The 13700-nt window shown below is 42.5% G+C and overlaps 1 protein-coding gene across 1 annotated transcript in view; it reads left to right on the top strand.

The window, feature by feature from the left end:
* RELL1 (RELT like 1) overlaps nt 1-13700 on the top strand; it is a 61451-nt gene that overhangs the window by 29671 nt on the left and 18080 nt on the right. Inside the window, exons 2-4 of the mRNA XM_007178833.2 lie at nt 413-634; nt 4292-4363; nt 11575-11632. Of these exons, the coding sequence (XP_007178895.1) occupies nt 413-634; nt 4292-4363; nt 11575-11632 (352 nt within the window). The remainder of the gene's footprint in view (nt 1-412; nt 635-4291; nt 4364-11574; nt 11633-13700) is intronic.

Here is a 13700-nt window from a genome sequence, read left to right on the forward strand (position 1 = left end):
GCCAGGATGTGACCCCACGACTCCTGAGTCTGTGCTCTTAACCACTAAGTACTCTGCTGTGATACCACCTAGTGACGGTGTGTTTGCTCTGTGTGGACCCTTCACTGAAACTCTGTACATTCACTCCACGCTGTGTAGGTACTCTTTTAGGTGAAGGAGCAGAGTCTGGTTTGGAGAGGATTAAAAAAAAATTACCCAGGGTGGGACCCAGGTTCTGAGTAGCAGGGACAGGATGGGAACTCAAGACTGTTTCAGCACAAGCCTGTGTGCCTGTCCTGCCAGACCTGCCAGTCTCTGCGTGGCCCGTGGTTTCGGAAGCAGACTCGCATTTAACAGGAACATTTCCCAAGGCTGTCAGATTTTCCTTGTCCCCAGTAGACGTCTGATGCAGCTGGGCATGTTTCTTCCTCAGACAATGATGGCAGCCGCCTGTTACACTCCAGAACTGAGACGACGCCCTCGCCCACGAACAATGGAAATGGACACCCAGAATACATCGCGTACGCACTTGTCCCTGTGTTCTTCATCATGGGTCTCTTCGGCGTCCTCATCTGCCACCTGCTTAAGAAGAAAGGCTATCGTTGTACAACAGAAGCTGAGCAAGACGTGGAAGAAGAAAAGGTTGAAAAGATAGGTAAATAACCTGGATTCTTTTTATGGGAATGTGAGTGCAGACGATTTTTAAATCAGAAACCAGTAATGTATATTTTCCATCTCTATAAGGCAAATGATCCATCTTTTTTTATATATTGACATTATGTAAACTTAAAGCGTACAACACGTTAATCGGATACATTTGTATATTGTAATATGATTGCCATTGTAGCAATATTTAGCACCTCTATCACAGTACGTAATTGTCATTTCTTTTTAGTGGTGGGAATCATTAAGTTCTAGTCTCTTAGCAGGTTTGATGATTATAATATAATATTGTTGCCTATATTCACTATACAGTGCATTCAATCTCTAGGGCTTATTTACTATTTGTTCTAAGTTTGTACCCTTAAGCAACATCTGCCCTATTGTAACCGAAGGTGGTGTTTGGCTGCTCGCTGCTCAAAAGCCAATAAAGAGACAATGTTGGTGGTTTATTTTGGATGCTGGCAACCGGGGTGGGGCGGGGGGGAGGGTGAATGGACTCCTGTCCAAAGGCTGACTACCCCCGCCCCCGACAATCAGGGGGCAAAAGAGATTTTATAGACGGAGGGAGGGGCTACATGCAGAAACAGCACAGTCAGCTCTGACAGTCATCTTGAAATTGGTCATGTGGTGGTCTGACCAGCGTCATCTTGATTGTTTTCTTGTTTTGTTTTGTTTTTTATAAATTTGTTTATTTTATTTATTTATTTCTGGCTTCCTTGGGTCTTCGTTGCTGCGCGCGGGCTTTCTCTAGTTGCGTTGAGCGGGGGCTACTCTTTATTGTGGTGTGCGGGCTTCTCATTGACGTGGCTTCTCTTGTTGCAGAGCATGGGCTCTAGGTGCGTGGACTTCAGTAGTTGTGGCTCGCGGGCTCTAGAGCACAGGCTCAGTAGTTGTGGCGCACGGGCTTAGTTGCTCCATGGCATGTGGGATCTTCCCGGACCAGGGCTTGAACCCGTGTCCCATGCACTGGCAGGCGGATTCTTAACCACTGCGCCACCAGGGAAGCCCATCTTGATTGTTTTAAGTGCAGTTAATCTTCACTTCCAGGGTCAGTTTTTTCCCATTTCCTTGAGGCCAATTCTCAGAATTGTGGCAGCTTATGTCATGGCTACAGTCTGGTCATCATGTAGTTAACTCCTTCCACCTGGTGGCGGTTTCAGTATCTGTAAGAGAGCTCACAGAATGTGGCTCAGAATATTATCTATAGCCCTTGAGGAGGAACTAGAGGTCCTTGCTTTAGCTTGACTTTGCTTAGTGACTAAACTATTATTGTCTGGTCCTGTTTGACTGCTTTTCTCTGCTTCTGCATTTTCTCACTTCTCTGATTAAACTTATTCTTTGGCTAAAGTTTTTCCACAGGCAAAAGGCAAGCAGAGGATGTGGGCGTATAGACCGCAGGGTCCTGCTCCATTTCACTCTCTCCCCATCCCTTATGCCCTGGTAACCACTCTCTATTTTTATGACTTTGGCTTTTTTAGTTTCCACATACAAGTGATAACATACAGTACTTGTCTTTTTCTGTGTGTGATTTATTTCACTAAACATAATGTGCTTAGAGTCCATCTGTGTTGTCAAAAATGGCAGGATGTCCTCCTTTCTCATGGCTGAATACTATTCCATTATATATATATATATCTCACATCTTCTTTATCCACTCATTTCTTGATGGGCAGTTAGGTTGTTTCCATATCTTGGCTATTGTGAATAATTCTGCAATAAACATGGGAGTGCATATAAATCTTCGAGATCCTGTTTTCATTTCCTTTGGGAATGGAATGACTGTATCATCTGGTAGTTCTATTTTTAATTTTTTGAGGAACCTCCGTATTGTTTTCCACAGTGGCTGCACCAGTTTACACTCCCAGCAGCTGTGCAGAAGTGTTCCCTTTTCTCCGCATCCTTGCCAGCACTTTTACAAAATGATCCATCTTAAAGGCAGATGGTGTGGTGTAGTGTCACTGTAGATTTCACAGGAAGCACACCTAGAGTTATAAACCTTGCTTTCATTTATTAAATACCTACTAAATCATTTACTCTCATTTGCCTTGTGGCCTCGGGCAAGTTATATATGTTATATATGCTGCTATGTATAATTTAACTTAAATTTAATTTCATTAATTTAATACTAATTTAATTAAAATTTTAATTTAAGTGAGAACAGTAATCTCCACCTTGTAAGATTATTGTGAAATTTATAGAGAATATATATTTGGTGTTTGTCACAAATGGCCACTCAGTAAATATTAACCCTTACTATTATTGAATTAGATTCCAGTAAGAACGATGGGAAAACTGAATACGTCTCACCATTTTTGTGCTGTTACTTTTGCTGGGGGAGTTCTGTCTTAAATCTACGAGGTTAGAGTCTATGTTTATTAAGTAAATGGTTGTGTGAACATTGCAGTGAAAATATGGCAAGAGCTGGTGCCTTCGTATTGACTTCAGAGTGTCTCAGCTTTTCCTCTTAACATGGAGTTGCTGGATTGTGTTTGGAAAACACTGAGAGATGAAGTCCTGTTTTCTCCACAAATGTACTTTCCAACCACCCTTTAGGGCCTTGGGGAGTAGTAGGTAACTCTCCTTATCCCTTTCAGCCTCTCAAAGGACAGTTTTTGCAGAAAGGTGACGTTTGGAGTAGGTCAGCCTTCAAGCTGGCCCCAAGGGCAGAGTGCGGGAGCTTCTTCATTCCTTGCCAGCTTGCTGGCCTGTTGGTTTTTCCCACCCCCACTGACCTTTGAGCCAGAGAGAGAGCACAGTCGCAGGATGAGTCATATGTGAGCTTATGAGCAAACCAAGGCTGAGTGTTTGTCAACAGAAGGCGGGGCCTCCCCCTCCTCCTTGTAGATGCTCTGTAGGTTGGCTTAGCCATTAGCATGTGTACTGTGCAACCAAACATGCGTATTCACGAGAGGAAGCAGCTTGGATGGAGAAGACCATTTTCCAGATACATGGGTAGGACACCGCATACCTTGATTCCTTCTTTGTGAGCTAGGTCAACCCTCCCTCTTCCTTCTTGTGTTATGGAAGCAAATTATAAGGATCAGTTTCAGAGTGGAGATTTGATTTTTTTCTTTTCAAAGACTATCCCATATGCAGAGTCTCTCAAAGTAAACTGAGTTGGTAGGCAATTAACTGCGACCAACATTTAGATCATTTGGAAGTACATTTAAAAGAAGAGTCTTGTAAAAACACAGACGAACAATTACCCAATTTAAGAAATGAATTAATTTTCTAAATTTATATAGTACATCTGCAATTAAAATGAAATCCAAGAAGTTTTTCTTTTAACTGTCTTTTTTCTTTCCATTTCCCTTAAGGGTTTAACAAAACGATGAGAGAGAAATAATAGTTGTAAGGACTGATATAGATACATGGAATTGTTGTCTTGGAAACTGAATGTGTGTTTGGACTTGAGATCAATGCACAACTCTGATGCTTTTTATGCCTCTTATGCCGGGGAAGTCACTGTGTGCTTTCAGTCAGGCAGCTTGGGGTTGAAGGAAGAAAGCAGAGCTCTTAGCACCATGGGTGATCAGCTGAACTTTCTGGAGACTGTTCAGAGAGGTCTTGGGCTCTGAGACTGCACGTCTCGTTGACCTGATGCAAGTGACCAATTGTAACCTGTCCTCCCCTCCCCTTTCTCTTTCAGAGTTGAACGACAGTGTAAATGAAAATAGTGACACCGTTGGGCAAATTGTCCACTACATCATGAAAAACGAAGGTATGGTTGTTTTAGTGTCCAGAACAATTCAGTGTTCATATGTTTTATTAAAAACCTGCTTCAGAGAGTCGTGATTTGTATGGACTGTCCTGTCAATGTTTCTGAGGTTATTGACACCTTTTACCTAAGCTCACAAATAGCTCAGCTTCCAGCATTATCCGACCGGGAGAGTTTCACAGAAGTGTTTTCTAAGAGTCAGTCGTTGTAGAGTCAGCCCCGGAGGCTTACCTTTTAATCCTGGCCTCGCCTCGATTTGGGGAAAGTCATATTACATCATGGAAGCTCGCTTTCCTCCTCTGAAATAATATTTACCGCATAGCACTGTTGTGACATATTGCACATAAAGTGCTTGTATAATAAGCACTCGAATATTATCGATTCCTTTTTTTGTGCTTTTAAAAATATTGTGGTAAAATACACATAACATAAAATGTACCGTTATACCCATTTTAAAATGGACAATTCATTGGCCTTAAGTACGTTCACGATAATGTACAACCATCACCACTATCTAGTTCCAGAACTTTTTCATCATCCCAAACTCTGTACCCACTAAGCAGTCACTCCCCATTCTCCATCCCCTTTCCCTCCATCCTCTGGCAACCCCTCCTCTGCTTTCTGTCTCCATGGATTTGCCCATTCTGCGATCTATTCTTAAGTGTTAAAACTTTTAAAATATCTAAACTTTATGGCTTTAAGCACTTTTTTCCCTTCTGAAATGTATTCTAAACCCCCATCTTCCTAAACTAATCAGGATTAGTTTAATCTTGATTAGATAAATCAGGGTAATTGTTCTGAAGGTGATTGTCTCCATAAGGTTCCACACCCCGAGTGACTTTTGAGGTGTGTGGCACTCCTACCCATATACCTGTGAACTAAAAATGTCACCTGTCATGTCAGTAAACAAAGGATGTTGCAGCCATCAAGCCATCACGTTACAGCTGCCCCAGCGGTGCACCCTGAGGAGACTCAGGGTGCACAGGATACTGGTCCCAGAGAGCTGAGGTGCATATCAAAGGAATGACTTCAGTGAACCCAGACTCTTGCATCTTCCCATACATAGAAAAGAGCTGCATTCCTTAACTCAGAGATGTCTGGTTTTCTTTCATTAATAGTCATCTTTTGATGTTCCAACTACCTGGTCTTTGTTGCAAAACCCCCTGTATATCCTGGGGTTGCCTCTCCAGAGCACTCCCTCAGAGCTGTCTGAGACACTGTGGCCCGGCCTTAGGTCCTCAGATTTGTCCACCGAATAAAACATAACCTCGCAACTTTTAGGTCGTGCATTTTCTTCAGTCGACATATCCAGTATCCGCAGATCCCCATACTTTGAATTCTCATGAGAATTTAAAAGAAAATGTTTTCCTTGGGCTCTGTCTGTGCCCTGGTCAGTGCTGACACATGCAGCATGCACTGCTGCACCTGAGCCATTTGTCCAAAAGTAGAAATACCTCCGTGCTGCTCAGTAAATACCTGCTCTTCCATCCCCAGCCGCTCCCCGGGGATCATCTGCCCCCATATCCTCACTATTAGCTGGAGCACCTGCCTGGCCCCGGCTGCTGGTCAGTTTTTCTGACTTAGAGAAGCAGCAATTTCACATGATTCAGCATACTTTTCATTGTTCTTTACAGAGTGGACTTTACGTATTTGGCATAGATCTAGGTGCATTGTGTGCATAATCTAATCCTCAAAATATTCCTCTGGAGTTGATATTATTATACCCATTTTACAGATGAAGAAAGGAAGACTCCAAGTGGTTGGTCACACGGTTAAGGAGCAGCCTGGCCCTACCTGGGTCTCTTTCATCTATACAACATTGCCTCGCCTCTCTTCTACTTTGTAGCTTTCAGTTTCTATAGGATGGAAAACCAGATAGCCAAACTTAATATGGTGTTTAAAATAACAAGACAGCAATCACTTGGATTTGATGTCTGTTTTCTAAAGACCTTCCTTCAGGGAACAGTATTTGGTGATGCTATTCTTGAGGACTCAGTGGTTCATATTTCTTTTACATAAAAAAAGTGGATTTTAATTTGCATAAGAAATACACAAATGCGTTCTTGGAATAGAAGCTGAAGCCATGACAAAAGTGCACAGGGTAAGGTTGCTCCTGTGCCTTGTGCGTTTGAAACTGCCTTCAGGGCTTTGGGGAGCTTGGAGGCCTTTGGGACCTGGGCTTCTGAGAGCTGGAGTGGTTGCTGAGTTAGTGAGTACTGCATGAGGGGGTTACTGACAGGTGAACTGGTTGCAATAAGTCAGCTGTGAAAACTTTGCCAGGGGCTGAAGTGAGTGCTCGTGTATAACTTCATAGTAGACACTGAGTGCTTGCTATGTGCCAGGCTCGTTCTAGGGGCTTTCTGGGAACCCTGTGATTCAGATACTTCGTTCCCAATTTACAGTTGAGAAACTGAGGCCCACAGTACTTACTAACTTACCAGTGTCACCCTGCTGCAAGTAGCAGAGCTGAGATTTTAACTCTAGCATCTGATGTCAGTCTTTACTTACCCACGTGCTGTCACTGCCTCTTTCCTGATAGCAGGAAAGACGGATGATAAACTTCCTCCTTTCAAAGAGACACCGTATACAGCTGGGGTGTTTTACAGAACTCCTAAACATTAACTCATTAAATTCTCCAAACTACCATATGAGGTAGATCCTGTTATCACCCCATTTTGCAGATGAAGAAACAGAGGCCCAGAGGGTAAGAAAGTTACCCAAGGTCACACAGCCAGCATGTGGCAGGAAGTTGCCAGCAGTGGGCCCCTTCTCCTGATTACAGCAGACGAGAAGCCTTTGGGTCCCTGGAGCAAGCAGACTATATAATTTCCTCACCTTCCACACTCATAGACTATAGGGCTGTTCTTTTCTTTTTTAATTATGTCCTTTTCCTTTCAGAAAGTAGCCTTTTGGTTTCTGCTGCCTTGATTACCAGTAGGTATGTTGAAACAATACCAAGGCACTGATTTCATTCTTTCTCCTCTGCTCCCCAGTTCTTTCCCTTCTGTCTTTCTTATTCTTGACCCTCTTCCCTGTCAGGGCCTTCATCTGTCTGCCTGTGATTTCTCCAGTGACCTGTGAGGAAGGCTGGGGGCTCTGATCCTTTGTGTGGTCTTGGTTCTCCTTGGCCACCAGGAGACATCTGACCTCACTGGACACCCCTTTTCCAGCCGTGGCCCTCTCTAGCTTCCAGCCTGTGCCAAAACCGCAGCTGGGGTATTAGATACATACTTGGGTCTCTTACCAGTTGATAACCTAGCTTTTTTAGTTTGCCTTTGAGACTTCTCTATAGAACAAAATGTATTTTTCTTTTCTTAGTCATTAACAGACTCTGAACTTAATATCAATTAAGACTTCCCTGTTGAGGTTAATTTAACAACCTGTTGAGGTTATTTTTAAAAAAATTATCAGCACACTATAACATAATTTTTCTTTAAACATTGAAGAAAAAAAGAATAAAACTGAGTACAAACCATTACCATTTTCCCATGTTTATTTACGTTTTCTTTGCCTATATTTACATATTTTAAAACATTTTTAGTCATGATATATGACTCGTCTTCTGCTTTGCATTTTTAATTTGGCTAATGGGGTAATATTTCACCTGTACTCATGGGGACATTCTTGTTTATGGTTTAAACCTATCATGTCTTGAATGTTGCAAATCAAGTTTTGTTTAGGTAAATATCTCTTGAAGGATGAATTTATTGGCTGACCTGCAGACTGATTATTTTCCCCCTAATTCCTAATCCTTTCTAAATAGAGCTGAATTGAAGAGCGTTTGGGTGGCCACTGTATGGAAGTTTGGAAAGTACCTGCAACTCCGTAGCTGAGCTTCTCTGCCAGGCCCTGACACTGTCTGAAAATAGCAACAATTCAGAGTATTGTGATTACTCTCCAAGCGCCCTGGTTATGGTTATTCACACTAGGCAGAGAGAGGGATCCCTTGGTGAAATTCTTACCTTGGGGCTCAATTTGTGTGGTGGCAAAAAGGATTCCTTAATAAACTACCATCATTACTGAGTAGATCTCTGAAACTTGGTATAATGATTATGCAGACATCCTGTGAACTCTTTAACTACTCATCATTTAGATAGAGACTTGGACATTGAAGGAGTAGGTCGGGGTAGGTCGGGGTGAAAAGCACCCACCCCAGAGTCAAATAGACCAGGGTTTGTATCTAGGTCTGTTTCTAGCTCTGTTTCTAGCTGTGGGACTCTGGCCAGTCAGTTACAGTCTTTAGGCCTCAGTGTCTATCTTTAAAATGGGGATGATAATTCTGCCCGCTCTTGGGGAGAATCAAACATGATAGGGTCTGTAAAGCTTTTAGCCAGTGACTGACACATACCAGGATCTTGCCTTGAATGTAAGGGAAAACTTGAAAAGAGTAATGGTGGGAGAGAAGACAAGGCATTTTTGTTGTCTGATTTTGACTGGTCTATGCATATTATCAGGCAGAAATTCAGGAAAGAAGAGAGGAAGCAGTTTCTGGAAATTACTGCCCACTGGAAAATTTCCCCTGTTCTTGACAGGCTTTGCTTGCCCTATAATTGACTCCTTCCATCCTTTGGATGCCCATGAAGGGAAGTATAGTCGGACAGAATGTTGACAACTGTAGGGGAAACCATCTTTTGCAGCCTCTTGGAGTTATGAGTAATCACAAGGAGGAGAAATATATTCATTAGAACTTAATTGGATTATTGCTCTTTTACAGCCAAATTAAAGCTGTGTTTATGTGCTAATGGTGGTGTTCTGTTAAGAGTTTTCTCATCACAGGAAACCAAAAGTGTTCCCAAGGGTTAGTTTACTGAGATTTACTCCCTGGTATAGATTGCAGGGTAGGCTAGAGACAAGGGCATATGTGCGTGTGTATGTGTGTGTAGGTCCCACACACCCACCCTCAATGGGTATGAATGATCAAAACTTGAGTCTACTCTTAAAGCATCACTCATAGCAAACAAAGGGGTTGTTTACTATTGTTTCTAAGAAATAAGGGCAAGATACAGGAATACATGAATACATGAGAAACAACACAAGCCTATAAAGACAAGTTTTAGTAATGATTTTAATATATTTTCATAATCTCTCTGGGAGCATTTTATCATCTGATGTTTCTAACAGAGGTCATCATTTTGATTAATTAATTTTCTCAGGTGACTATTTAAACTTTTGTTTTTGAAAAGCTCATTCTTATAAGTGAATGCTATTAGTGTTATCTTTGTTTTCATACCTTTTTTGTTGTTGTTATTTTCCCCTCTTTTCTGTTTATAGTTTTGAAGTTTAGTAAATGATGGCAGACTATAAATCTCAACTGGCAAATTATTGTGTATTCCCTGAACTCTTTATCTGAAAGAAAATTATTGTTCTGAATTCTTAGTATTAGTTAAAGGGAAAATGATTAGATTGTACTTAAATTTGTCTTACAGAGGGTAATGTGCCTTTTTTGTCATGTGGGAGAAGATACCGCTGATCCATTTCAGCACTTCTTTTGTAATGATAAGAGTCTTATTTAGATCAAAACTTGTGTTTGGAAATGCATTTGTGCATCTTCACAGATAGTCATGAAAGGCAAAGAAAATATTTCTTTTTGAAAAGGATGGTATGCTCCACCAATATTTCTCCAGAAGCCCCATACATTTGCAAGGGTTGTGAAGGGGAGAAAATTAGATTGTAGGGGGCAAAACCCCCTCACTATTTTATATGTAAAACACAGATATGCATATAGTACCTAAACATGTATATCTGCAGTATTATAGTTTCATGGGAGGGTGATTAGGAAACAAATGTCAAAAAGAAGGCTTCTGGGTGGAGCAATAACGAAAAAAAGTTGAAACACTGGATACATCCTTAGCTATTAGCACTTAAAAGCAGCAGTGTCGAAACTAGAGTTAATTTTCCTCCTCTCGGATGTCATTTGAGATGATAAATGTTGGTGTTAGCTCACATGATAAATGGTGATTTTTTCATTGTTTCATTGTCTCTGGGGAATTTGTTGTGGTTAGTCCTGAGGACACTGCTTTAAAAATCAATGGCAATGGGTCAGGAGTCAGTTGTAACATTTGGCCTTGCCAGGAAATAATACCCAAGAGAAACTTGACCATTCACTTCAGTCTGTTATCCTTAAGACTTGTCACCCTACAAAAGACGAAAAGAACATGTGTGTCTGTGCATGGCGGTGGGGTAGGCACCCAAGAAGCTTAGATTCAATTTGCTTTAGTTGACAGCCTGGGCACCCCCCTACAAATTTGGATTTTTTTTTTAAAAAGTTAACATTAGAAGTCTAATTTAACTGATGGGTGTGACCAACATTTGAAATTTAAAGCTATCTGGCTAGAGTTAAGGTCTTGTTTGGTCCGAATGGCCCACCTAGAAAATTAACCCTTTCTCATCCCTGATTCTATGTGGGATAGACTTGATACTACATGGGTATCCAGAATTTAGGGCTAATTCGTTGAGCATGTATAAGTTATTAAAATACAGGTCTCTTGAAACGTACATTTTATGACATATTTAGCAAAGTGAGTTAAATTCAGTTTCCTTTTGGTTAGAGGAGGGGAGAAAGAAATGTCTTCTATGTTATATGGCTAATGACGTGTAGGAAACAAAGCTCTGTAGTAGATCTGCTTTCCTTTGCATAGATTCTCCGTCACTCTCACTAAATTCCCGCGTGGTGAAAAGTATTGGCGGGAGGTGCCACATCTGGGTTTTTCTTGGGAAAGACCCTCCCTTCTCCAGGGCCCCAGGGCCTCATTTGTGAACGGAAGGAACTCCATTAGGTGTTTTTCCAACAGTTTTTCTGATATGATAATTCTATGATCACTCATCTGATTGATTCCATTTTAATTCCTTTAATTAATTAATTAATTAATTAGTTTTTGGCCGTGTTGGGTCTTCGTTGCTGCAAACGGGCTTTCTCTACTTAAGGTGAGCAGGGGCTACTCTTTGTTGCGGTGCGCGGGCTTCTCATTGAGGTGGCTTCTCTTGCTGCGGAGCGCGGACTCTAGGTGCGTGGACTTCAGTAGTTGTGGCTCGCGGGCTCTAGAGCACAGGCTCAGTAGTTGTGGCGCATGGGCTTAGTTGCTCCGCGGCATGTGGGATCTTCCCGGACCAGGGCTCGAACCCGTGTCCCCTGCATTGGCAGGCGGATTCTTAAGCACTGCGCAACCAGGGAAGTCCCCCATTTTAATTCTTGACCTCTTTTTTTTTTTCCTTAGCAAATGCTGATGTTTTAAAGGCAATGGTAGCAGATAACAACCTGGGTGATCCTGAAAGGTGAGTGCTTTTCCCCTGATTTTATGGGGCTTTCGTTTTTAGTTATCCGCTAGAGCAGGTTTCTGTACTTTGGCACTATTGACATTTGGGCCAGGGAATTCTTTGCTGTGAGGAACTGTCCTGTGCATTGTAGGACATTTAACAGCATTCCTGGCCTCCACTTACTGGATGCCATTGTCCCTTTCTCCTGCTGTGTGACATCCCAGAACGAACGCCTCCACACATTGTCAATGTACCCTGGGGGCGAAGTCGCCCCTGGTTGAGAGCAGCTGCGTTAGAGAACAAGGATTAGAGGAAGGAGTAGCCCTGGAACTGGGGACCTGGGTGAGTCTTACCTCCACCACTTCTGGATCCCCTCTTCTCGGGCAAGTTAACCGACCACCCTGAGCTCAAGTTCCATCATCTATAAACTGGAGATAACCACTGTACCAACTTAATTGGAATATTATGAGGAATACCGAATACCTCGGGCATCGAAAGACCTCTGTGAACAATGATGATTAAACGAAAAACCAGGCTGGTTTGGGGGCACCTGCTAAGTTCTGTTTTTGTATTACCAGTTTTAGGTTACAGTGGTTGAGTATCATAGTCCTTCCTAATTAATTACAGGTAACTGTATTTCTATGTAATTTTTCATGCTTCTTGGAGCATTTATTGAGTGCCTGCTGTGTGCTGGGCATGATGCTGGAGCCGGGCCTTCACAGATCCTTGCCATGGAGGACGAAGTCTAGTGGGGAGTGGAGACAAGAAGCAGGGGCTGCTTGTAGGCAGAGAAAGTCCAGGACAAAAGGCCCAGGAGAGTGAAAGTGTGGGATGCCTCCGGTAAGGTTCGGTCCGGTGTGGCCCGAGTACATGCTGTGGACAGAAGCAAGAAGGGCGAGGAAGACAAGTGGGATTTGAGTGACATGGCCAGGAGTCTGGACCTTTTCCTGCTTACTCTGTGGGTGGTACACCCAGCGCATCTTAGCTATTTCATACATGTTTGTCAAACTGGCCACGTTAGATCTGCATTTCAGCGAGGTGACTTAGTGCCGGAAGGCCAGTGAAAGGAGCTCTGGTGGTGTAGTTTATAGAGACGTACGAGCTGTGGTTTCCGCCACACTCCAGCCCTGACCACAGACTCCTTGTGTTAGGACCATGTCACCTCATCGAATCTTTGCCTCAGTTATCTTAGGGCAGCCTGTGGTCCCTGTCATTGGGTTTTGTGCACAGCGAGTACTAGATAAACGTTTGTTGAATGTTGTTAAACTTTCAAATTCAACCTCCTAATATGTGGTGTGAACATTGGTTTACCTCAGAAAGCTGCGGTTGTGTGTTTTTATTTTAACAAGCTAAAGAGCATTCCTAACGAACACCAGGAAACTTTTGGCTCTCTGTGGTGTTTGAGACTATCTCTTCAATCAGGCACTTTTTTGTCTACTTTTGAAGTGGGCGAGTGGGCTGGTTATCAGCAGCATAAAGGCTGGCTTATGCTGTCATGAGACTTCTATATGCCTTTGGGGCTCTCAGCCCAGTCTCAGGAGTCAGGCTCTGCTGTTATGTGCTGCCCTGCCCACCCCACCTACACCAGGTCAGAGGCCTGATTCCTGGTTGGGCTGGCCCTGTCCTGTCTTATTTCCTCCTTTCCTAGTGGACCAGAGCCTTGACACGTGCCTTTTGAAAGCAGCCAGCATCTGACCTATATACTTCTGCTTTTTATATTTTGGATGGTAGGGCTGGGTTTCTTCCAGGTTATCAGAGTGATCTCCCCTGTTTCTGAAGCACTGTAGCATGATGGTTAAGATCATGGTTTCTAGATTTAGTCTTTCTAGATTTGGATCTCAGCTGTCACTTACTAGCTGTGTGACCTTGGGTAAGTTACTTAACCGCTCTGAGGCTCAGTGTCCTTGTTTTTAAAATGAGGAAACTAATAATACCTACCTCAAGGTTTTGTAAAGATCAATGGAATGAATATATATCAAGTGCGTAGACTGCTAAGTGTTAGCTATTTTTATTATTACTATGATCAACATCTGTCTTGAGCATCACTTTTGATGTCTTGACCTAAAAGCTTTCTTCCTTTGACACA

Source organism: Balaenoptera acutorostrata, chromosome 5, assembly GCF_949987535.1.
Source record: "Balaenoptera acutorostrata chromosome 5, mBalAcu1.1, whole genome shotgun sequence".
Classification (NCBI taxonomy): domain Eukaryota; kingdom Metazoa; phylum Chordata; class Mammalia; order Artiodactyla; family Balaenopteridae; genus Balaenoptera; species Balaenoptera acutorostrata.